This window comes from Nicotiana sylvestris, chromosome 10, assembly GCF_000393655.2.
Source record: "Nicotiana sylvestris chromosome 10, ASM39365v2, whole genome shotgun sequence".
Classification (NCBI taxonomy): Eukaryota; Viridiplantae; Streptophyta; class Magnoliopsida; order Solanales; family Solanaceae; genus Nicotiana; species Nicotiana sylvestris.
Genome location: NC_091066.1, coordinates 72689431 through 72716753, shown reverse-complemented (window position 1 = coordinate 72716753; position 27323 = coordinate 72689431). Strand labels below are relative to the sequence as shown.

Sequence of the window (27323 nt, the reverse complement as noted above, 5' to 3'; positions counted from 1 at the left end):
CACATATACACAACCAATGACATATTCATATAACCACAATAATGTTCATTCTTTTTATTTCACTCAAACCTTCATAGAGGTGAGTTGTGTGGTATTTATCCAATCATGCATTGCACGTCTTTATTCATTACTTTTATCACATATTGCCACATTCACCTTCAGAAATGGGTCTGCATTCTCAATGCCTATCACAAGTCACATTCTCTTTAAGAATGGATCATAATAAACAACATACTTTATTAATTTTCCATACCAATTTGATGGTAAACATTGCCTTCACATTTTGAAGAACTATTTTGAGAACCCTTATTGTTCTCATTTTTACAATTACCATAATGATGACAATTATTATTTTGATCTTTGGCACGCCCACATTCATTGGTCAACCACTTGTCTTCATTTGGACTTATATGCACCGCTATCACATTCACTTCAAGAATGAAGCAACTCATGTGGGACAAGTCTCATGCCTTTTCATGAAAAATACATTATTTTTCTTTAGTCATCATTATATCATCAATATGGTACACTGAGACTCAAACCCAATACCTTACCCATATAAAGGCATGTTAGGCCATACTGAGCTGGGACTTAAACCTAACTCTTATCATCATGGTGTACCCGGGTTCAAACCCAATGTTTTACCCTCATGGTATGCTGGGAATTGAACCCATCGTCCTACCCTTAACCAATATCATAATAGGCTAAAATGTACTATAACTCACCTTTCATTATTATATGCATAAGTTAATTAAAATGACCAAAACTAATATCAATGAAAATTGGATGCAGTACATACTCATGTACTAATAATAATCTTGTCAAAATAAATAGTTACATTTAACCAGTGTAGTATATCATGTTATACTGCATAATAATGCATAATTATGCATTACATTAGGTGTACCTAAGTACCTTATCTTGTAACTGGGTATACTTGAATTCAGAAAGAAAATATATTTGAAAACAAAAACAATTTCAAGTAATCTCATTATTGCTAACATGCTTTGTTTCTATACAGAAGATAACTCCAAACTCTAAATCTCATCGCCACATCAAAGTCGCCACATCAAAGTATGACTTCTGACGACTCTGAGCTTGTCAAAAGTCAATTTTGGATAAGCTTTGAATAATCAGTAAAAACTTCTTGGATTTAGTCAAAGTAGGATGCCATATTTTAATGATACAAACACTATTTATAATCATATTTTGAATATATACTAATACTACTGTCAAGAAAACACTCTTGTTATCTAGTCTACTGATGATTACTTCTATTCATATTTTAATAATGCAAATCAATTAAGAAAAAGTCTAATAAAATCATCACATCCTTATTCGTAAATAAAGAAATCATGGTGAAGTATGAATATCTTTTCTTTTGTTTGTTTAAAACGGAATTAAGAAAAACTAAGTATCCAGCAAAACATGTCATTATTCTTGCAAAAGAGAGAAATAGGTTGTACCTAATAATTTTAAATCAGAGTCGAGAAGATAACTCACCGTGATGGTTAGTGGCTCGTGCTGATAACGTGTTAAGAAACTAAGCTCAAAGTAATAATATGAAACAATAATAAAATAGACAAAAGATGTAGAGAGGAAGAGAGAACTTTCTTATTTCCTCTATGTATTTCAAGTGTGTACAATGTGGTGCCAAAACCTCTATTTATAGGATTACATAGCGGTATACAAAAGAATGCCATGAACATGAAATTAAACATTTGATATCATGGAGGAAGATCATGGGGAGGTTATGGAAGCATGAGAGTTACAACCATAAGTATTGGAGTAGTGAGAGTTATGGAGATAATGGGGATGAATAGTGGGAGTAACTTCTTTAGGAGTTATAGACATCCACTAATATAATTATAATACTTCACAACAGTCTCATGAAAATTGATTCAGTTGGTTTCTTTATTTTTCTCAGAATTATTTGAGAATAAACAAAAGTTAACAATAATAGCATTTTTATATACTTTTAAATAAATTTACATAATTACAAACTACATAAAATTACTATAAATCATAAATTTTTATAGTTAAAAATATTTAGAAATGTTTAAGAGAATATAGTCAAAGAAAATAAAGTGTTTGGTACTGGAATTCTTTTTAAAATAGGATTATAAATTTTTTTCTCTTAGAATTAAAAAGTTTTTAATATTACAATGTGACGAAGGAAGGGAAAAGGGACGGTGAAGATCGAGGAATAAAATAACACTTGTAGGAATTTTTTATATAAACTAGTCTCAGGTTATGCGTGTTGTGTATGTCGCTTATGTAAGTGGGTTAAACTTTATAAAAGCCATATAAATATTAAAATAATGTAAAAATTATTTTAAAAATAGTATTTGAATTATATATTAAAAATTAAATGTAAGATCATAAAAATTAATGAATGTTGATCCTATTTAACTAACTCAATAAAGGAAAAAGTTCTACCCAAAGAACTCCTCAAGAGCCCAAATTTTAATTCTACTTAAAATAAATTATTAATTATGATTTGATTTTATCCAGCATGAAATGTGCTTACGAAAAATAAATAAAAAAAACCGATCAAAATTTCATGTTTTCTTAGTAATGCTGAAAGAATATTTTAGTTTCTTAAAGATATAAAATATGAATATGTCGACCAAGTTTTAACTCTATGGCAATTAACTTCGTATAATCTACTCCATAAATTTTTAGGTTGTTCAATTCCTTAATTTTTTTAAACCTTTTGTTAGGTTTATTTTTAGAACTGAAGGAGGCAATTTGGCTTCAAGGATTGCTAAAGGAGCTTGGTGTTGAACAAAAAGGTATCACAATTTTTTGTGATAGTCAAAGTGCTATTCAATTAGCGAAGAACCAAGTTTATCATGCAAGGACGAAGCACATTGATGTTCGGTATCATTTCGTACGAGAAATCATAGAAGAAGGTGGAGTCACGGTGAAGAAAATTCATACTACAGAGAATCCTGCTGATATGCTGACAAAGGTGGTGACTGCGGTCAAGTTTCAACATTGTTTGGATTTGATCAACATTGTTGAACACTGAAGATTGAAGATGAAGACACAACCAAAATTTGTTATTGAGAGAGAATTGAAAATGTGGAATTTTGCCAAGGTGGAGATTTGTTGAAGTTTGGCAAAATGCCAAAGTCCCACATTGGTTGGGAGTTAAGTTTGGGGGGGATTTTTCCCCTATAAAAGAAGGCCTAATGTTTAGGATTGAAACACACCTCTCATTTGCCTTCTCATCTGTTTAAGGCATTTGTATCTTCTCTCTTTAGTATTATTTCACTTGTATTTTTGGAGTGAAATAAAATATTGGTTGTGTCCGAGGAGTAGGCAAAATTAGCCGAACCTCGTAAATTCTGGTGTTCCCTTTATTGTTGTTTTATTGTCTTATTTATTATTTGGTGGCTGTCATAATTTTTGGTATAGTAGTTGTGACTTATTCACACTATATACATTTGGCTTCCGCAACAATTGGTATCAGAGCCAAGGTACTGTCTAAGTATGCTCTGTGGTTGCAGCATAGTCTGATCTTCCACATCAGAAAAGATTTATCTTGGTAACTGAGTCAAGGTTCTGTCTGAGTATGCTCTGTAGTTGCAGCTTAGTCTGATCTTCTACATCAGAAAGGAAATAATCTTGATTTGTGTCGTCAGCTATTAAATAATATTTGTGTCAAATATGGGAGACAATAAACAAGAAGAATCTACATCAAGTGTCAACAATACGTCATCATTGGCATCTTCGCTTATGACAAGAATTGTGTCAAATGCGAAATTTGCGGTAGAAATTTTTGACGGGTCCGGACATTTTGGGATGTGGCAAGGCGAGGTTCTAGATGTCCTTTTTCAACAAGGGCTAGATCTGGCCATTGAAGAAAAGAAACCAGATGTTATTGGAGAAGAAGATTGGAGAATTATCAACCGTGTTGCTTGCGGTACCATTCGATCCTACCTTGCTAGAGAGCAGAAATATCCATACACAAAGGAAACTTCTGCAAGTAGATTATGGAAAGCACTGGAGGATAAATTTTTGAAGAAAAACAGTCAAAATAAATTGTACATGAAGAAGAGATTGTTTCACTTCACCTATGTTCCTGGTACCACGATGAATGAACATATCACCAGTTTCAATAAGTTGGTCACAGATTTGCAAACTATGGATACAACTTATGATGATGGTGACTTGGCCTTGATGTTGTTGGCGTCACTTCCTGATGAGTATGAGCACCTTGAAACTACTCTACTCCATGGAAATGACGAAGTTTCTCTCAGAGAAGTTTGTTCGGCTTTGTACAGCTATGAACAAAGAAAGCGAGAAAAACAGAAGGGCGGAGAAGGAGAAGCACTGTTTGTAAGGGGTCGTCCTCAAAATCAAACGAGGACAAAGAAGGGAAGATCCAAGTCAAGATCCAGACCCAGCAAAGATGAATGTGCCTTTTGTCGAGAAAAGGGGCACTGGAAGAAAGACTGTCCGAAGTTGAAGAATAAGGCCAAACATAACAATGGAAAGGCCATTATGGATTCAAATGTAGCTGATTGTGATGATTCAGACTTCTCATTAGTTACAACAGAGTCATCAACATCATCAGACATATGGTTGATGGACTCGGCTTGTAGCTATCATATGTGTCCCAACAGGGACTGGTTCGTGGAATTTCAAGAAGGAGAATATGGAGTCATCCACACAGCGGATAACAACCCTCTTACCTCATATGACATTGGTTCAATACGATTAAGGAACCATGATGGAATGATCAGAACATTAACAGATGTTCGATATGTACCGGATTTGAAGAAGAATCTCATCTCTGTGGGAGCCCTGGAATCAAAAGGGTTCAAAATCATTGCAGAAAATGGAGTGATGAGAGTATGCTCCGGTGCACTAGTGGTAATGAAGGCTAATCGGAAGAATAATAATATGTACCGCTATCGTGGCAGTACAGTTATTGGGACAGCGACAGTGACATCCAGTGACGACAAAGAGGCAGAAGCAACCAAGCTATGGCACATGCGCTTGGGACATGCTGGAGGAAAATCCTTGAAAACTCTATCAGATCAAGGATTGTTAAAAGGAGTAAAGGCTTGCAACTTGGAGTTTTGTGAGCATTGTGTTAAAGGGAAACAGACAAGGGTTAAATTTGGTACAGCGATCCATAATACTAAAGGCATTTTGGATTATGTACACTCTGATGTTTGGGGTCCTTCCAAAACACCTTCATTGGGTGGGAAGCACTATTTTGTAACCTTTGTTGATGATTTTTCCCGAAGAGTATGGGTGTATACAATGAAGAGCAAAGATGAAGTGTTGGGAATTTTTCTCAAATGGAAGACGATGGTGGAGAATCAAACAGGCAGGAGGATCAAGTGTATTCGCACAGACAATGGAGGTGAATACAAAAATGATCATTTCAATAAGGTCTGTGAAAATGATGGCATCGTCCGACACTTCACTGTTAGACATACACCACAACAGAATGGAGTGGCAGAACGTATGAACCGGACCTTGCTGGAGAAGGTACGGTGTATGTTGTCCAATGCTGGCTTGGGCAAAGAATTTTGGGCTGAGGCAATTACATATGCATGCCACCTCATTAATCGTCTACCATCTGCTGCTATTGATGGCAAGACACCATTTGAAAAATGGTATGGAAAACCTGCTGTAGATTATAACTCTTTGCACGTGTTTGGCTCAACTGCATATTATCATGTGACGGAGTCAAAATTGGATCCAAGGGCAAAAAAGGCTATTTTTATGGGAATTACTTCTGGAGTCAAAGGATATCGCTTATGGTGTCCTATGACAAAGAAAGTAATATTCAGCAGAGATGTTACCTTTGATGAATCTGCTATGGTAAATAAGGTAACAGAAGACACCAAACAAAATAAAGGTGCTTCTAAGCAGGTGGAGTTTGAGGGAAAATTTATTTTTCCTACACAAGAAGCAGAGGAGGAAACAAATGAAGATTACCCTCTGGAAGGAGAGCCAGTAGAGGAGATTCCAACTCAGGAACCTCAACAACAACTTGAATCAATAGCAACCAGCAGGCCAAAAAGAACAATAACGAAACCTGTTCGTCTCATTGAGACGGTTGCTTGTGCAACCTCAATTGTAGCTGATGATGTTCCTACCACTTATAAAGACATTGTCCAAAGTTTAGAAGAAGATAAGTGGAGGATTGCCATGAATGATGAAATACAGTCCCTTCATCAGAATCATACATGGAGATTGGCCAATCTCCCGAAGGGAAAGAAAGCAATTGGGTGCAAATGGGTATTTGCAAAGAAGGAAGGATTTCCTAACCAAGTAGATGTTCGCTACAAAGCAAGATTGGTGGCCAAAGGATATGCTCAAAAGGAGGGAATTGATTACAATGAAGTGTTTTCTCCAGTTGTAAAACATTCCTCCATTAGAATTATGTTGGCTTTGGTAGCACAATTGGATTTGGAACTAGTTCAGATGGATGTAAAAACTGCGTTTTTACATGGAAACTTGGAGGAGGAAATCTACATGACTCAGCCAGAAGGATTCAAAGTTGCTGGAAAAGAAAATATGGTGTGCAAACTTGAAAAATCATTGTACGGATTGAAACAATCTTCTAGACAATGGTACAAGCGATTTGACGAGTATATGTCAAAGGTACCATACGCAAATGCTGTTGGTAGCTTGATGTATGCAATGGTTTGCACAAGGCCTGACATTTCACAAGCTGTTGGAGTTATTAGCAGATATATGCACAATCCAGGGAAGGAGCATTGGCAAGCTGTGAAGTGGATTCTACGGTATATTCATAATACTGTAGATGTCGGGTTAGTTTTTGAGCAGGAAGACAATCAGTCTGTAATTGGATATTGTGACTCAGATTTTGCGGGTGATATGGACAAACGAAGATCAACTACTGGTTATGTGTTTACTTTTGCAAAGGCACCAGTTAGTTGGAAGTCTACTTTGCAGTCAACAGTTGCTTTGTCTACAACAGAGGCAGAGTACATGGCTATTACAGAGGCTGTGAAGGAGGCAATTTGGCTTCAAGGATTGCTAAAGGAGCTTGGTGTTGAACAAAAAGGTATCACAATTTTTTGTGATAGTCAAAGTGCTATTCAATTAGCGAAGAACCAAGTTTATCATGCAAGGACGAAGCACATTGATGTTCGGTATCATTTCGTACGAGAAATCATAGAAGAAAGGAGGAGTCACAGTGAAGAAAATTCATACTACGGAGAATCCTGCTGATATGCTAACTAAGGTGGTGACTGCGATCAAGTTTCAACATTGTTTGGATTTGATCAACATTGTTGAACACTGAAGATTGAAGATGAAGACACAACCAAAATTTGTTATTGAGAGAGAATTGAAAATGTGGAATTTTGCCAAGGTGGAGATTTGTTGAAGTTTGGCAAAATGCCAAAGTCCCACATTGGTTGGGAGTTAAGTTTGGGGGGATTTTTCCCCTATAAAAGAAGGCCTAATGTTTAGGATTGAAACACACCTCTCATTTGCCTTCTCATCTGTTTAAGGCATTTGTATCTTCTCTCTTTAGTATTATTTCACTTGTATTTTTGGAGTGAAATAAAATATTGGTTGTGTCCGAGGAGTAGGCAAAATTAGCCGAACCTTGTAAATTCTGGTGTTCCCTTTATTGTTGTTTTATTGTCTTATTTATTATTTGGTGGCTGTCATAATTTTTGGTATAGTAATTGTGACTTATTCACACTATATACATTTGGCTTCCGTAACACACTCCACTTTAACACCTCTAACTTGACCATTTCCCCTTCACATCAATCTCACTAAAAAAAACTTTCCTAATAAATATAATAGTACTTTTTGGCAACTAGATTTTATAAGCAATCAGTCAAATGAATATATAGCAATTGCATAATTTCTACCAACAAAGGTTGTGGTGGAGTGGTAAACACTCCTTCATCCTTAATCAAGGGTCTCGGGTTCGAGTCCTGGTATGAAGTCGCCTTTGTTAGGAATTTCTTTACCACTCAATGTGGGACTTTCTGGCGCGAATCCCAATTAGGATGTGTTGGTATATTTGGATGGGTACCAAGGGCCTCGAGTGTGATTCAGATCATGTTCGACTCATTTTTTGGATTTGTTGGACTGCTGAAATGGCTGTATTTGGCTTCATTATACGCGTTCACGAAGAAGGTCTCACGATTACGACGTGTACTTGGATGACTAGAGATGTGTTTTCATCGCATTTGCGAGAAGTTGGACACGTTCACGATGGTTTAGTGGGTCTGTTCATCGCAATCGCGAGAGAGGCTCCAATACAGATATCAGACACCGGATGAGAAACAAAAAAAAAAAAATTGTATAATTTCTCTTTGTGTTTTACTTGTTTTGTCAATTTATTTATTTTATCACCTAAAGAGCAATGTCTATTAAATCGAACATAAAATACTTGATGGTCCAAGTAATTTAAACTTGGTGATGGATTTTTACCGAGGTGGAAAAAAACCCGAACACCCAGATCGAAGAGAAAAGAAAAGAAAATTACTTGTACGAAAAATGGTATTGGCGAATATCAAGCTCTCCAATCAAGTATAAAAATTATTCCAACCTAAATTCTTGATGCAATTACTTTGGAGAACTTATATTTCTATCAAATCCTGGAGATTAAAGGGACAAAATATGAGTAATGAAATAGAGTTTGTAAAGGTACAGTATGGCATAGGAAATGGAGGAGCGGGAATGGAGATTCGACAAGAAAGAAAGAGAAGCAAATAAATAAAAAAAAAAACAAAAACATGACTTAGTTTAAAAAAAATGGGGAAGAAGAGGATGGTTGGAGATTGTAATGACGGGCAGTGGTTCACTTGTTCTCTTAAAATGAAGAAAGAGAAACAAAAAAACGAAAAAGAAAAGAGAAAAAATTAGTATTAAGTTTAATTAGTTATAATATTCAATAGGAAAGTGACACCTGGACAATTAAATTAGTTTTAAGCTATTTTTTTAGCTTTCACGCGCATCTAAGAAATGGACTACACTTTCCACCAGGTCATCACTCAAGGGGGTATTACATACACTTAAGATTAGAATAAGGGATAAAAGTCTGCCCATAAAATTAAGGTGTGTAAATAATTTTTTTGGATAAATTTAATGGATACTTTATGCATTTTCTCTAAATAAAAATATTGTCCCTTACCAGTTTTAGAGATATTTATGTTACATATTCTTATTATGATGTAACGTAACTGTATGTCTATTTAACATGAAGGGCATACTCATAATGACGACCTAATAATTATTTTACCAGTTTCGATAAGTAATATATTTATATAAGTTCAATTTTACTTGACTTCAATTCCTAAATTTAATTCCTAAATATTAGAAGTTGTCATATAATTCAAATATGAAAAGATTTAATCTCCAAACTATAGCCACGAAGGAGACTAGTCCTAAATAGTAGGAAAGTAACTTAGATTATAATTTATCCAATATAAATTCTATTTTTAAAGGGTAAAAAGGGCGAACGACATACCATTAAGGGGTTTCGTGCTTTTAATATAATATGGATATAGACAAATTAGTTGATATTTGAGAAAAAAAACTATTTTGTGGGGAATCATTTATCTTAATCATTGAATTATCAATATTTATAAATAGGCCACTCAAATATACTAGTAATTATCACCTATATGGATCAATGCGGACTCCAAATATAGCACATAAAGAAGAAGAAAAAATCATATAAGTGATGTTACTAGTAGGAGTAGGATTCGTCCTATTATGTAATTTTTATTATTAATTATTACTCATTTTGTTTTATGTAATATAACTCGGAATACGTGATTCAAGTTGATTAATTTCTAGAAAAAAATATTTGAATAAAATTTACATATTCAGAATTACATAAAAAGCAGTATTATAAATCACAATAAAAATTACATATTCTGCAACACATGGACTCAGCATCCGGAGTTCTTATCCAGAATTGATCAAATATGGAGCAAACCAGTTGAGGGATCAAATTGTGTAAAAGCTGAAACAATTAAAGAAGAGCTTGCAGGAATTGAATAGACAACACTTCAGGAATATACTGACTGAAGCAAATGAAGATAGAGAGGCCTTAGAGAAAATTCAGTGAGAGTTGCAATTGAATCCAGGAGAGGCAAGCAAGGCTGCAGGCACAAGAGAAGGAAAACTACCAGAAGTTCAAAAGGAGTTCTTACCTAGCTGAGATATTTTTACAACAAAGAAGCAAAGCTAAAGTGGATCAAGTTGGGTGATGATAATACTAGATATTTCTTTTCTGTGATCAAACATAGGAAGCTTCAGCAAGCTATTACACACTGAAGAATAAAGATGGACAGTTGCAAACTGAACCTGATTCTATAGCTCAGATCTTGGTGGATTTCTATCAGGATATGCTAGGTAGGAAATCTAATCACAGAGTTAAAGAATTCAAGAGTATCTTGCACAATGGGAAGAGATTGACACCTGAGCAACAGCTGAGATTAGTACAACCATATCATGAGACGAATGTAAAGAAAGCAGTGGGTAATATTGACAGGAACAAGAGCCCTGAATTTTTTAAGGCTGCCTGGCAAATTATAGGAGAAGATATAACTCAAGCTATACTTGAGTTCTTTAGCACTGGCATCTCTTAAAGCAGTTAAATGCTACAATGATCTCCTTGATTCCAAAGATAGAAGCACCAATGGAAGCAGGTCATTTTCGACCAATTTCATGCTGTAATGTTCTATATAAGATTATTTCTAAAATGATTTGTGTCAGACTAAGAGAAGCAATAGGAAGTATTGTGGCAGAGAACCAAGCTGCTTTTGTCAAAGGGAGATCTCTAGTGCATAATGTGCTGGTTTGTCATGATATCTTGAGACATTATAGCAGGAAGACCACCCCACGGTGCATGCTGAAAATAAATTTAAACAAGGCATAGGATATGGTTAGTTGGGAATTTATTACGGAAGCATTAGAAGGCTATGGTCCAAGAGCATTCATAGCAATAGTCATGGAATGTGTTGCATCTACAAAGTTCTCAATTAAGGTCAATGGAGATGGGAATGGTTATTTTGAAGGAAAAAGAGGTCTGAGACAAGGTGATCCCATGTCACCCTTACTCTTTGTGCTAGTTATGGAGTATTTTTCAAGAACTTTGAAGAAGATAGGAGAGCTGCCTGATTTTAAATATCACCCAATGTGCAAGCAGACTAAACTCACCCATCTAATATTTGCTGATGACTTAATGCTCCTCTGTAAAGGAGATATGAAATCTGTGGCTAGACTAATGGAGGCCATTACCCATTTTAGTGAAGTTACAGGTTTAGTGGCGAACATGGAAAAATCGAGCATCTTTATGGCAGGTATGGAGGATGACATCAAGAATCAATTGATACAACTTACAGGGTTCTCAGTAGGCACCTTACCAATAAGATATCCGGGATTGCCTCTTTCCTCTATGAAATGGAGCAAGATTGATTGCCACCAGCTTGTAGACAAGATAACATGCAGGATTACAAGTGCCTATGCAAAAACATTGTCATATAAAGGGAGGTTGCAAATTATAAATGCAGCTTTGTTTTCAGTTTATAACTTTTGGGTTGCAGTCTTTATTTTGCCTCAGAGTATCGTAAAAGAGGTAGACAGAAAGTGCAGAGAAAACCTATGGGGAAGTACTGAAGGAAAGAGGAAAGTTACATTGGTATCATGGGATAAAATCTGTAGGCCAAAGAAGTATGGAGGTCTAAATGTGAAAAGTTGCAAACTATGGAACATTGCTTCTGTAGGAAAGCTCATATGGTAAATAACATGCAAAGAAGACACATTGTGAATTAAATGAATCCATGAACTATATATGAGAGGCAACCAGGATATTTGGACTCATGTACCTCCTGCGGATAGTAGCTGGTATTTGAGGAAACTTAATTCTCTCAAAGATGTGATGACTAGCTGGTACACAAGTGATGTCTACAATCTGACCTCTAATGGGTGCTATTTGTAGGACCCAAAAAAAAAAAAAAAGTGAAACATTGAAAAAGATGAAAAAGAAGTCAAATTGGGTGGCTTTGAAAATTTAATGGGCGGCTGAAAAAAAACATGGGCGGCTGATTTGAACGAAAAAATTTCCAAGTTGGACGGCTGATTTGGTTACAACTTTGCCTATAAAAGGGCGCTTTGTTTCGTTTAAAAATAACCAAAATAAAGAGAGAAGCAACATATAGTTAGTGAGAGTAATCCACAGATTATTGTCTCTGAGATAATTAGTGAGTGGTAGTAATATTGTAGTGAAGTGTGTTAAATAAAGAGTGTTATTTCTTTCAAAGTTGTAGTAGTTTCTTGACACTACTAAGTTGCAATATTATAGTGATAATATTGCTCCACTCGGGTATTGTATTTTACCCCGCTAAAATATTTGGTGTCATTGTTACTCTCTTGTGTTATTATTATTTGCTGTGGATATTATTCCTGGGCGAGATTATTTATTTTATCCCAACAACGTGGTATCAGAGCCATGGCAAATAATGGTCCGCTATCTTTTCAGTACCCCCGTCTGACAAAAGATAATTATGAGAAATAGTGTCTACGTATGAAAGCCATCATTGGCTCTCAGGATGTATGGGAAATCGTAGACAGAGGGTATGCAAAACCCGATAATGAGGAAGCTCTGCCCCAAAATGAAAAAGAGGTCTTGGCAAAGACAAGGAAGAAGGATCAACAAGCCCTCACGCTCATCCACCAATGTTTGGATGATGCCATGTTTGAGAAGGTGGCAGATGCTACCACCTCAAAGGAAGCTTGAGAGATTTTACAAAATTCTCTTCAAGGAGTTGACAAGGTGAAAAAGGTAAAACTTCAAACTCTAAGGGCTGATTTTGAAGTTTTAAAAATGAAAGAATCCGAATGCATCTCGGATTATTTTTCAAAAGTGAAGGCTGTTGTAAATCAACTAAGAAGATACGGGGAGGACATAGAAGATGTCCGTGTGGTAGAAAAGATCCTTCGCACTTTAACACCTAAATTTGATTTTGTGGTGTGTACTATTGAGGAATCTAAAGATTTATACTCTATGATGGTGGAGAAATTGGAAGGTTCTTTACATGCCCACGAAGAAAAGATCAAAAGGAGACAAGAAGCGCCATTGGAGCAACTTCTTAAAACTCAGGCATCCTTCAAGGATTATGGAGGTGAAACAAGCTATCGAGGAAACGGACAAGGACGAGGCCGAGGTCGAGGAGGTCATGGAAGAGGAAGAAGTAATGGTAACAACTTCAACAATGAAGTTAAAATCCACCAAACATTCAGAGGTCGTGGTTGTGGACAAAGAGGAGGAAGAGGACGTGGATACTACCAAGAAAATAATGGACAAAGGTATGACAAATCAAAAATTGAATGTTATAATTGTCATAAATTTGGCCATTACTCTTGGGAATGTCGTAGCAATGTTGAAGAAAAGGCTAACCTTGTTGACGACAAGAAAGAAGAAAATGAGTCAACGTTGTTGATGGCACTCAAGGAAGAAGACGAAGATGATTGCAGCTCATGGTATTTGGACAATGGAGCAAGCAATCATATGTGTGGATGCAAAGAGAAGTTTGTGGAGATCAATAAAACAGTGAGAGGTAATGTGTCCTTTGGAGATACCTCAAAGGTTCAAATCGAAGGGATATGTGCGATTCTGATCTCCTGTAAAGATGGTACTCACAAGTTAATTCAAGATGTTTATTATGTGCCAAAATTAAAAAGTAATATTTTAAGTTTGGGCCAACTTCTTGAAAAGGAATATGACATCCACATGAAAAATATGCATCTTTGGCTTAAAGATTCAAGTGGAATTCTAATTGCTAAAGTGCATATGGCAAAGAATAAATTGTTTTCTCTGAATCTTAAAACAATTTATGCAAAGTGTTTGAAGGCTAATGTGCAAGATGAATCATGGTGTTGGCACATGCGATTTGGGCACTTAAATTTTGAAGCGCTCAAATCAATGGGAGAAAAGAACATGGTGCATGTGATACCATCAATTAACCATCCCAATCAATTGTGTGAAGCTTGTCTTCTTGGAAAGCATGCAAGGAAGAGTTTTCCAAAGGAGGCCATGTCAAGATCAACCAAGCCGCTCCAGCTTGTCCATACTAATGTGTGTGGACCAATCAATCCACCTTCTTTTGGTAAAAGAAAATACTTTCTGCTTTTCATTGATGACTTCAGTAGAAAGACTTGAGTTTATTTCTTGAACCAAAAATCTGAAGCTTTTGCTGCTTTTAAAAGTTTCAAAGTACTTGTGGAGAAAGAAAATGGCTATGAAATTAAAGCTCTAAGGTCCGATAGAGGAGGCGAATTCACCTCAAACGAATTTAATGACTTCTGTCAATTTCATGGAATTCGTCGCCCTCTAACGGTACCTTATTCACCTCAACAAAATGATGTTGCAGAGAGAAAGAATCGAACGATTCTTAATATGGCTAGATGTATGTTGAAAGCTAAAAGTATGCCTAAGGAATTTTGGGCCGAAGCTGTTTCTTGTGCAGTTTATTTGAATAACAGGTCTCCAACAAGAAATATTAGAGATCAAACCCCTCAAGAAGCATGGAGTGGAAGAAAGTCAAGTGTCAAGCACTTGAGAATCTTTGGGAGCATAGCCTATGCTCATGTGCCACATCAAGAGAGAGCAAAGCTTGACGATTGAAGTGTCAAGCATGTGTTTGTTGGCTATGATACGAGTTCTAAAGGCTACAAGCTATACAACCCAAGCAGCGGTAAGGTGGTGGTAAGTCGTGATGTTGAATTTGATGAAGAACTGGCATGGAATTGGGAAGCTGAGGAAGAAACTTCATATGATTTTCTTCCATACTTTGGTGATGAAGAAGAACCGGAGACCGTGGAACCTGTGCAGGACACAACTCCACCTTCTTCTCCAACAAATGTTGCATCTCCCTCTTCTCAATAAGGTTCAAATGAACAGCCGCAAAGGACAAGAAGCATTCAAGAGCTCTATGAGGACACATAAGAAGTTACTAATTTTGATTTTTTATGTTGTCTCTTTGCTGACAGTGAACCAATGAACTTTGATGAAACTTTTACAAACAAAAGGTGGAGACAAGCCATGGAGGAGGAGATCAAGTCAATAGAGAAGAACAACACTTGGGAGTTAACAACTCTTCCCAAGGGTCATCGAACAATTGGAGTGAAATGGGTATACAAAATAAAGAAGAATACTGATGGAGATGTGGAGAAATACAAGGCACGACTTGTGGCTAAAGGCTACAAGCAAAGGCAAGACATTGACTATGAAGAAGTTTATGCACCTGTTGCCCGCATGGAGACGATTCGTTTGCTGATCTCTTTGGCAGCGCAAATGAAGTGGAAGATTCATCAACTAGATGTCAAGTCATCCTTCTTGAATGACTATCTTGAAGAAGAAGTCTATGTTGAACAATCATTGGGCTTCGTGGTCAAAAACCATGAAGATAAAGTGTTGCGGTTGAAGAAAACTTTATATGGATTAAAGCAAGCCCCACGAGCATGGAATAGTTGCATCGATAAGTATTTTCAAGACAATGAGTTTACTCGTTGTCTCCATGAATATGCTCTTTACCTTAAATTTCATACTAATGGAGATATCTTACTTGTTTGTCTTTATGTTGATGATCTTATTTTTACGGGTAATAACCCAAGTTTGTTTGAAGCTTTCAAGAAAGATATGTCCCGTGAGTTCGAGATGACAAATGTAGGGCCCATGTCATATTACCTGGGCCTAGAAGTAAAGCAGATGGAGGATGAAATTTTTATCTCTCAAGAAAGCTATACAAAGGAGATATTGAAGAAGTTCAACATGCTCGATTGCAATCCCGTGAACACACCGATGGAAAGTGGGACAAAATTGTCCAAGTTTGATGAAGGAGAAAAAGTGGATCCCACATTCTTCAAAAGTCTTGTGGGAAGTTTGAGGTACTTGACTTGTACCAGACCAGATATACTTTTTGCAGTTGGAGTAGTAAGTCGCTTCATGGAGGCTCCTACCTCTACTCACTTGAAGGTCACTAGAAGAATTCTTCGTTACCTAAAAGGTACGATCGATTTTGGGTTATTTTATTCTTCTTCTAATGATTTCAACCTTATGGGATTTTGTGATAGTGATTATGCGGGAGGTATTGATGATAGAAAAAGTACAACTGATTTTGTATTTTTCTTGGGTGATTGTGTTATTTCTTGGAGTTCAAAGAAACAGTCCATTGTTACTCTCTCGACTTGTGCAGCCGAATATATAGCAGCAACGTCATGTACCTGTCATGCTATTTGGCTAAGGAGATTATTAAAAGAGCTCAATTTGCCACAAATGGAAGCTACAGAGATTTGTATTGATAACAAATCAGCGCAGGCACTCACAAAGAATCCAGTGTATCGTGATCGAAGCAAGCATATAGATACAAGGTATCACTTCATCAGAGAATGCATTGCGAAGAAGGAAGTCGAGCTCAAATATGTGAAGTCTCATGATCAAGTTGCAGATATCTTCACAAAGGCTCTCAAGTTTGAAGATTTTCAAAGATTGAGATCAAGACTTGGAATGAAGAAGAAAAATCAAAATTAAGGGAGAGATTTGTAGGACCCAAAAAAAAAAAAAGTGAAACATTGAAAAAGATGAAAAAGAAGTCAAATTGGGTGGCTTTGAAAATTTAATGGGCTGCTTAAAAAAAATATGGGCGGCTGATTTGAATGAAAAAATTTCCAAGTTGGACGACTGATTTGGTTACAACTTTGCCTATAAAAGGGCGCTTTGTTTCGGTTAAAAATACACCAAAATAAAGAGAGAAGCAACATATAGTTAGTGAGAGTAATCCACAGATTATTGTCTGTGAGATAATTAGTGAGTGGTAGTAATATTGTAGTGAAGTGTGTTAAATAAAGAGTGTTATTTCTTTCAAAGTTGTAGTAGTTTCTTGACACTACTAAGTTGCAATATTATAGTGATAATATTGCTCCACTCGGGTATTGTATTTTACCCCGCTAAAATATTTGGTGTCATTGTTACTCTCTTGTGTTATTATTATTTGCTGTGGATATTATTCCTGGGCGGGATTATTTATTTTATCCCAACACTATTCTGTTAGCAAGAGCTACATTGCACTACTGGGAGAGATGGACAGGCTTCAAGAAGCAGATATGATATGAAATTCAATTATGCTGCCAAGACACAGGTTTATAGTGTGGTTGGCTAGTCAAGACAAATTGCTTACAAAGGAAAGGATGGGAATGCTGCATATCCAAGTGGAGGATGCGACATGCTGTCTATGCACTGATAGTAAGAGGGAAACACATAAGCATCTATTTCATGAATGTAGCTGGACACTGGAAGTAAAAGAAGTACTGGAAAGATGGACGGGCATCAGAACACAAAAGCAAGATACTATACAATGCTTAAAATGGATCAAGGGGAGGCACTGGAAACAATTCAAGAAGGAAATAGCTGCGGCATTACTCGGAACAAGAATTTATCATTCCTGGCAGGCAAGGAACTGGAAGCAATTCAGAGGGACATAAATTACTGCAAATATAGCAATACAACAGATAGATAAAGAAATAGTGGAGAGAATAGAATGTAGGAAAAACTCTAGGAAAGCTAGCAAATATAAATATCCGATCCAACAGTTCTGTAACTAGTTGTTTTTCTCTGTTCCGAGGCTTAGGAGGGTAGGCATACTGCTGCTTTTCCTAAGTGCTCGTTAGGTGTAAAGTTTGGTTTGTCAATGGTAATACATAACAGTTTTACCAAAAAAAAAAATAATTCAAAAAATTTAAAAGGAATCTTTTGACTCTTTAAATAGTAAATCTATTACATAAAATAAAATAGAGATAGTGTTATTTATATATAGTTGATTTATTCTTAACTTTTAATTTTATTTAGTATAATAATGATTTGAATTGAGCTTAAATTAAAAATTGATGGTTGGTGTAGTCAATCCCAAACCTTGTTGGGACTAATAACTTATTTAGCCAAGTTTCTAAAATCAATTTATTTTGAAAAATATTTTTCTTAAAAGTGTTTTTAAAAAATATATTTGGTGAGAAACAATTTGCGTTTGACTAATTAATTTGAAGTCTGCGAGTGAGATATCCAGCGTCTGATGTTCGTACAACAGTATCCACAATTCCTTTACGGGCTTCGTAGCAACTCAAGGACCGGAAGATTTCACAGCGTCAAGGTAAAGAATAACTCCTGTTGACAGAAGAGTAAATCACTTTTGAACAGCAATTAATGTTTGGTCAAGTTTTTAAAAAATACTTCTAAGTGTATTTTTCTTAAAAGTGTTTTTCAAAAGATGTTTTTGGAATGAAATTCTTGTTTTTGTTTCTACTTAAAAATATTTATTTTTACTTTTAAAAACTTGACCAAACACTTAACCGTTGGAATTTTTTTTTTTGGCGTAAAAGAAGATTTGCCAAACATAAGCTGTATTTCATCACATGTTCTTTGTTTTCTTCTGCCCTTCTTTTCCTGTGCTATCGATCAACAAAGTACTTTTCGAGACGTACGATGAATTATTAAAACTATTCAACTTGATGAGTTAAAAATAAAGACTGACCTCTGGCTTAATGGTTGGCTAAGAACGTGACAAGTACACAGAAAATGAACAAAACGGTGATATTGGTAACCGGAGCTTCTGGTTACCTGGGTGGACGGCTCTGCCAGCAGTTATTCAACGCCGGCCAGCATGTTAAGGCATTCGTTCGCCATACAAGCAACCTATCTTCTCTACCTTCGCTTACTGATGCGGAAGCGGTGGCGGAACCCTAGAGCTTGTGTTTGGAGATGTTACAGATTATCAGTCACTCCTTCAAGCCTGCTACCGGTTGCCACGTCATCTTTCATGCTGCTGCATTGGTCGAGCTATGGCTTCCTGATCCATCTAGATTCTTCTCAGTGAGCACAATAATGCGTTTCGCCTGAAGGAATATTTTTATTCGTAGAAAATGTTTTACTTTAAAAAATCATTTTTCAGTGTTGAGGTAGAAAAGTAGGTTACACGTAGTAATTAGACATATACAAGTAGATGACGGTAAAATAATAGGGAATACAAATAGTGTGTTTTGATTAGGATATAAAAATATTCCCCCTGTCTCCATCTATCTGGTTATATTTTATTGAATTTGTGGTCTAAAATAAACACTAGACATTTATGTGATTATAAATAACTAAAAAGGAAAATATGACACGTAACTAACTAACAGAATGATGTTTTTGTGATATTTATGAGTATTATTGATTGTGCAATATAAGAGTAATCTTTTTGTGAGTATTAAATGATGGTGGAATGATCTGTTTTATTTTTTGGTAATACTTACTGCATTTATAGGTCAATGTTGGAGGATTGAAGAATGTGTTACAAGCTTATAAAGAAACGGGAACTATAGAGAAAATTGTGTACACATCGTCGTTTTTTGCCCTGGGATCAACTGATGGATATATTGCCAATGAAACTCAGGTACAAAAGCTGATTGACTGTGTTAAAGATCTCATATTAATAACTAGATTTATTCCTTCTTTAGTTGAGACAGTTCACGTATCAGAGCAAGCAAAGTCTTGTTTTTTGAGTCTCATCGTCACCTCTAAACTAATATTAGTCCCAAAAAAAAAAGAGGCCCGCAAGCTATGTTTTGTATGATGGTGGTGTCGGGGACAAGTACTAGGTGGCAGATGGGAACAAATTAAGTATTTTTTGGCTTTCCTAGTATTTGAACATGAGACTTCAAGGTTGGCCCCACGTCATTGACAATTACGTCATATCCTTGGGTACAAATGTTTGACTAATATTATGGAATACAGACTCATACTGGAAAGTTCTTCTGTACGGAGTACGAGAAATCGAAAGCTGTTGCTGATAAAGTTGCACTAGATGCTGCGTCTGAAGGAATGCCGATAGTGCCTGTTTATCCAGGACTCATATATGGTCCTGGAAAGGTCACGAGTGCAAATATCGTTGCGCGTATGGTAAATATTTCATACTTCTTCCTCTCCCCTTCATGGATTCAGCTTGATGTTTGGAACTATATTATCTTTCAATTGATGGTTAGGATCAAAATAACTCGTTTTAATGCTGTGGATTTTGGAGACAGCTATATATTTGGCAATGTTTTTGTAGTTGATTAATAAATTGTAGATGTTCTATAATTTCATGCATAATGACTGCTTCACCAAAGAGTAAAACATGTTCAATGATGCCAAACTCCTCATTCTATAAGAGGGATGTTTGTTAATTAATTCTGTTTCCTTGAAATGAGAAGGAAGAAGAGGAGGAATGCTGATAAAAAGGAGATAATCAGGAATTTTGCATTTTTTGAAGTTTGGCAAAATGCCAAAGTCCCACATTGGTTGGGAGTTAAGTTTGGGGGGATTTTTCCCCTATAAAAGAAGGCCTAATGTTTAGGATTGAAACACACCTCTCATTTGCCTTCTCATCTGTTTAAGGCATTTGTATCTTCTCTCTTTAGTATTATTTCACTTGTATTTTTGGAGTGGAATAAAATATTTGGTTGTGTCCGAGGAGTAGGCAAAATTAGCCGAACCTCGTAAATTCTGGTGTTCCCTTTATTATTGCTTTATTGTCTTATTTATTATTTGGTGGTTGTCATAATTTTTGGTATAGTAGTTGTGACTTATTCACACTCTATACATTTGGCTTCCGCAACAATTGGTATCAGAGCCAAGGTACTGTCTAAGTATGCTCTGTGGTTGCAGCATAGTCTGATCTTCCACATCAGAAAAGATTTATCTTGGTAACTGAGTCAAGGTTCTGTCTGAGTATGCTCTGTGGTTGCAGCTTAGTCTGATCTTCCACACCAGAAAGGAAATAATCTTGATTTGTGTCGTCAGCTATTAAATAATATTTGTGTCAAAGATGGGAGACAATAAACAAGAAGAATCTACATCAAGTGTCAACAATACGTCATCATTGGCATCTTCGCTTATGACAAGAATTGTGTCAAATGCGAAATTTGCGGTCGAAATATTTGACGGGTCCGGACATTTTGGGATGTGGCAAGGCGAGGTTCTAGATGTCCTTTTTCAACAAGGGCTAGATCTGGCCATTGAAGAAAAGAAACCAGATGTTATTGGAGAAGAAGATTGGAGAATTATCAACCGTGTTGCTTGCGGTACCATTCGATCCTACCTTGCTAGAGAGCAGAAATATCCATACACAAAGGAAACTTCTGCAAGTAAATTATGGAAAGCACTGGAGGATAAATTTTTGAAGAAAAACAGTCAAAATAAATTGTACATGAAGAAGAGACTGTTTCACTTCACCTATGTTCCTGGTACCACGATGAATGAACATATCACCAGTTTCAATAAGTTGGTTACAGATTTGCAAAATATGGATACAACTTATGATGATGGTGACTTGGCCTTGATGTTGTTGGCGTCACTTCCTGATGAGTACGAGCACCTTGAAACTACTCTACTCCATGGAAATGACGAAGTTTCTCTCAGAGAAGTTTGTTCGGCTTTGTACAGCTATGAACAAAGAAAGCGAGAAAAACAGAAGGGCGGAGAAGGAGAAGCACTATTTGTGAGGGGTCGTCCTCAAAATCAAACGAGGACAAAGAAGGGAAGATCCAAGTCAAGATCCAGACCCAGCAAAGATGAATGTGCCTTTTGTCGAGAAAAAGGGCACTGGAAGAAAGACTGTCCGAAGTTGAAGAATAAGGCCAAACATAACAATGGAAAGGCCATTATGGATTCAAATGTAGCTGATTGTGATGATTCAGACTTCTCATTAGTTACAACAGAGTCATCAACATCATCAGACATATGGTTGATGGACTCGGCTTGTAGCTATCATATGTGTCCCAACAGGGACTGGTTCATGGAATTTCAAGAAGGAGAATATGGAGTCATCCACACAGCGGATAACAGCCCTCTTACCTCATATGGCATTGGTTCAATACGATTAAGGAACCATGATGGAATGATCAGAACATTGATAGATGTTCGATATGTACCGGATTTGAAGAAGAATCTCATCTCTGTGGGAGCCCTAGAATCAAAAGGGTTCAAAATCATTGCAGAAAATGGAGTGATGAGAGTATGCTCCGGTGCACTAGTGGTAATGAAGGCTAATCGGAAGAATAATAATATGTACCGCTATCGTGGCAGTACAGTTATTGGGACAGCGACAGTAACATCCAGTGACGACAAAGAGGCAGAAGCAACCAAGCTATGGCACATGCGCTTGGGACATGCTGGAGGAAAATCCTTGAAAACTCTATCAGATCAAGGATTGTTAAAAGGAGTAAAGGCTTGCAACTTGGAGTTTTGTGAGCATTGTGTCAAAGGGAAACAGACAAGGGTTAAATTTGGTACAGCGATCCATAATACTAAAGGCATTTTGGATTATGTACACTCTGATGTTTGGGGTCCTTCCAAAACACCTTCATTGGGTGGGAAGCACTATTTTGTAACCTTTGTTGATGATTTTTCTCGAAGAGTGTGGGTGTATACAATGAAAAACAAAGATGAAGTGCTGGGAATTTTTCTCAAATGGAAGACGATGGTGGAGAATCAAACAGGCAGGAGGATCAAGTGTATTCGCACAGACAATGGAGGTGAATACAAAAATGATCATTTCAATAAGGTCTGTGAAAATGATGGCATCGTCCGACACTTCACTGTTAGACATACACCACAACAGAATGGAGTGGCAGAACGTATGAACCGGACCTTGCTGGAGAAGGTACGGTGTATGTTGTCCAATGCTGGCTTGGGCAAAGAATTTTGGGCTGAGGCAATTACATATGCATGTCACCTCATTAATCGTCTACCATCTGCTGCTATTGATGGCAAAACACCATTTGAAAAATGGTACGGAAAACCTGCTGTAGATTATAACTCTTTGCACGTGTTTGGCTCAACTGCATATTATCATGTGACGGAGTCAAAATTGGATCCAAGGGCAAAGAAGGCTATTTTTATGGGAATTACTTCTGGAGTCAAAGGATATCGCTTATGGTGCCCTATGACAAAGAAAGTAATATTCAGCAGAGATGTTACCTTTGATGAATTTGCTATGGTAAATAAGGTAACAGAAGATACCAAACAAAATGAAGGTGCTTCTAAGCAGGTGGAGTTTGAGGGAAAATTTATTTTTCCTACACAAGAAGCAGAGGAGGAAACAAATGAAGATTACCCTCTGGAAGGAGAGCCAGTAGAGGAGATTCCAACTCAGGAATCTCAACAACAACTTGAATCAATAGCAACCAGCAGGCCAAAAAGAACAATAACGAAACCTGTTCGTCTCATAGAGACGGTTGCTTGTGCAACCTCAATTGTAGCTGATGATGTTCCTACTACTTATAAAGACGCTGTCCAAAGTTCAGAAGAAGATAAGTGGAGGATTGCCATGAATGATGAAATACAGTCCCTTCATCAGAATCATACATGGAGATTGGCCAATCTCCCGAAGGGAAAGAAAGCAATTGGGTGCAAATGGGTATTTGCAAAGAAGGAAGGATTTCCTAACCAAGTAGATGTTCGCTACAAAGCAAGATTGGTGGCCAAAGGATATGCTCAAAAGGAGGGAATTGATTACAATGAAGTGTTTTCTCCAGTTGTAAAACATTCCTCCATTAGAATTATGTTGGCTTTGGTAGCACAATTGGATTTGGAACTAGTTCAGATGGATGTAAAAACTGCGTTTTTACATGGAAACTTGGAGGAGGAAATCTACATGACTCAGCCAGAAGGATTCAAAGTTGCTGGAAAAGAAAATATGGTGTGCAAACTTGAAAAATCGTTGTACGGATTGAAACAATCTTCTAGACAATGGTACAAGCGATTTGACGAGTTTATGTTGCGGCAAGGGTACAAGAGAAGCAAATACGATCATTGTGTGTATTTGCACAAGCTTAAAGATGGTTCCTTTGTATATCTTCTCCTATATGTTGATGATATGTTGATAGCTTCCAAGAATTCGGAAGAAATTGATAAGTTGAAGATTCAACTGAAGAAGGAGTTCGAGATGAAGGATTTGGGTGAGGCAAAGAAAATTCTTGGCATGGAGATAATTAGAGATAGACGTTCAAAGAAACTCTGTTTATCTCAAAAGGAATATTTGAAGAGAGTACTTCAACGTTTTGGCATAGATGACAAGACTAAGCCAGTTAGTACTCCACTTGCTTCCCATTTTAAGCTAAGTACTACTATGTCGCCAATGGATGAAGCTGAACGAGAGTATATGTCAAAGGTACCATACGCAAATGCTGTTGGTAGCTTGATGTATGCAATGGTTTGCACAAGGCCTGACATTTCACAAGCTGTTGGAGTTATTAGCAGATATATGCACAATCCAGGGAAGGAGCATTGGCAAGCTGTGAAGTGGATTCTACGGTATATTCATAATACTGTAGATGTCGGGTTAGTTTTTGAGCAGGAAGACAATCAGTTTGTAGTTGGATATTGTGACTCAGATTTTGCGGGTGATATGGACAAACGAAGATCAACTACTGGTTATGTGTTTACTTTTGCAAAGGCACCAGTTAGTTGGAAGTCTACTTTGCAGTCAACAGTTGCTTTGTCTACAACAGAGGCAGAGTACATGGCTATTACAGATGCTGTGAAAGAGGCAATTTGGCTTCAAGGATTGCTAAAGGAGCTTGGTGTTGAACAAAAAGGTATCACAATTTTTTGTGATAGTCAAAGTGCTATTCAATTAGCGAAGAACCAAGTTTATCATGCAAGGACGAAACACATTGATGTTCGGTATCATTTCGTACGAGAAATCATAGAAGAAGGTGGAGTCACGGTGAAGAAAATTCATACTACAGAGAATCCTGCTGATATGCTGACAAAGGTGGTGACTGCGGTCAAGTTTCAACATTGTTTGGATTTGATCAACATTGTTGAACACTGAAGATTGAAGATGAAGACACAACCAAAATTTGTTATTGAGAGAGAATTGAAAATGTGGAATTTTGCCAAGGTGGAGATTTGTTGAAGTTTGGCAAAATGCCAAAGTCCCACATTGGTTGGGAGTTAAGTTTGGGGGGATTTTTCCCCTATAAAAGAAGGCCTAATGTTTAGGATTGAAACACACCTCTCATTTGCCTTCTCATCTGTTTAAGGCATTTGTATCTTCTCTCTTTAGTATTATTTCACTTGTATTTTTGGAGTGGAATAAAATATTTGGTTGTGTCCGAGGAGTAGGCAAAATTAGCCGAACCTCGTAAATTCTGGTGTTCCCTTTATTATTGCTTTATTGTCTTATTTATTATTTGGTGGTTGTCATAATTTTTGGTATAGTAGTTGTGACTTATTCACACTCTATACATTTGGCTTCCGCAACAATTGGTATCAGAGCCAAGGTACTGTCTAAGTATGCTCTGTGGTTGCAGCATAGTCTGATCTTCCACATCAGAAAAGATTTATCTTTTTTTCCTGTGAATTAAACCAATTTCGAACTGTAGGAAAAATTCCTCGATGAAATTTTTTGAAGGGTATTAGTACCCAAAAAACAAAATGTTGGGATTAAGTTCCACAAACATAAACTTTGAGGGACTCTGTATCACCTTGTTTGATACGTTACCTGTCAACAAAAGAAAGAGAAAACAGTGCTTCAGGTCAATGCTCATGCTGCGATAGTAGGATTTAGCAACAACAATAACAACAACATACCCCAGTGAAATTAGTGGGTATGCAGCCTAAACCCTGCCTTTGTGAAGGTAGGATTTAGCAATTTTACTAGTTAGCTGCTGTAATTTGATTTGTCAGACATGAAATTTATATGGTATTGAGTTTTCACATAATTTTTTTGTCAGATAATTGAACGCTATAGTGGGCGTTTACCTGGTTACATTGGCCAAGCAAATGAAAGGTTCTCTTTTAGCCATGTTGATGATGTGGTTGACGGGCATATTGCGGCTATGGACAAAGGCAAATCAGGTGAAAGGTACCTTCTTACTGGGGAGAATGCGTCATTTAAGGAAGTTTTCGACATAGCTGCCATGATCACTCAGACAAAGAGGCCTTCATTTGGAATTCCCCTACTTATTGTTGAAGCTTACGGCTGGATATCAATTATTTTCTCCAAATTAACAGGAAAGCTTCCTCTAATCAGTCCTCCGGTAAGAAACTGATTGACATTTCATGCTTTGATTTGTTATACTGGTTTTTCTTTAGGGGTGTATGTCTTAAGTTGTATGAGATTCGAGACCAAATGGTGGTGACTTTTGGTTTAATACATCAATGTCACAATGACAGAAACATTGGGCTTTAGCTTTTTTCCTTCTTTTCTTTAAGGTTCTTGTCACTGCCCCGGCTTAAATTACTTCAGACCTGTTACTCTGAGATGGATAGTAGCGCCTTCTTATTTGGTTCTAAGTGTGAAAAATTGTTTTCTTAGCATGTCTAGTAGACCTTTTTCATTTTTGCAACTTATAGTTCGGAATTATTGCTTATAAATTAAACTACAGGTTAATATTTATGTATCTAATATGTATGGCAGCCATCATTATGTTGCATATTTCCCGACTCCTTATCTCTCAAGCTAAGTCTCTATTTCTGGGCTCCGCATTTGCATAACTAGAGCTGTACATATGCAACATTTCTTGGTCTTACTTTATTCGAAAACATTGCTTCTTTAAGAAACTATTAAAAAAAATTATAATTGCTCCACCAAAAGTAGACATCATTTAGCACATAAGCAGGTCAAATTTTTTCACACCTGCCCAAAAACAGGTGGTGACATCGATGGGATTTTCATGTTCTAGGCATGCAGGGTGATTTTTGCTGGCCTACTTTCTTTTCATTTTTCTTTCTTTTTTATGCCTGATTATAGCTAGCATTGGACCTTAATTCTTATCACCTCGTTATACATCATCTTGAACAGATTGTTTCTGCGGCTAGACATCAGTGGGCTTACTCTTGTGAGAAGGCAAAAGAAGAGTTGGATTACAACCCCAGAAGCTTGAAAGAAGGTTTGTCCGAGGTGCTTCCCTGGTTGAAGAGCTTGGGATTGATTGAGTACTAACAAATACTAATATTTTTCTCGAGAATTATAGTGTTCATTAGAGATTATTATCGCGCTTTGCACGGTCACAAAAATAAATCAGTGAATTTTAAAAAAGTTCTTTATTATTTTATTTATATAAGTTTAATAAATTATACATATTAATATTATTTTTGGTTAGCTCCAACACTTGTCATATTATCAGTTGCCCAGAAAATAATTTAAAGGCCAAAAAAAAAAGTTATATTAAGACTACAACTATAACAACAACAACAACAACTACCCAGTAAAATCCCACACAGTGGGGTTTGGGGAGGGTAATGTGTACACAGACCTTACCCCTGCCCCGAT

At 36.7% G+C, this 27323-nt stretch overlaps 1 protein-coding gene across 1 annotated transcript; it reads left to right on the top strand.

The window, feature by feature from the left end:
- The first annotated feature begins 18598 nt into the window (after positions 1–18598).
- On the top strand, positions 18599–26993 carry LOC104240936 (uncharacterized). Its single transcript, XM_070160757.1, is given in 7 exon segments — positions 18599–18742; positions 18745–18819; positions 18821–18892; positions 19326–19454; positions 19796–19960; positions 25783–26088; positions 26853–26993. Coding segments are annotated over 7 exon segments (1032 nt in total).
- Positions 26994–27323: the final 330 nt, after the last annotated feature.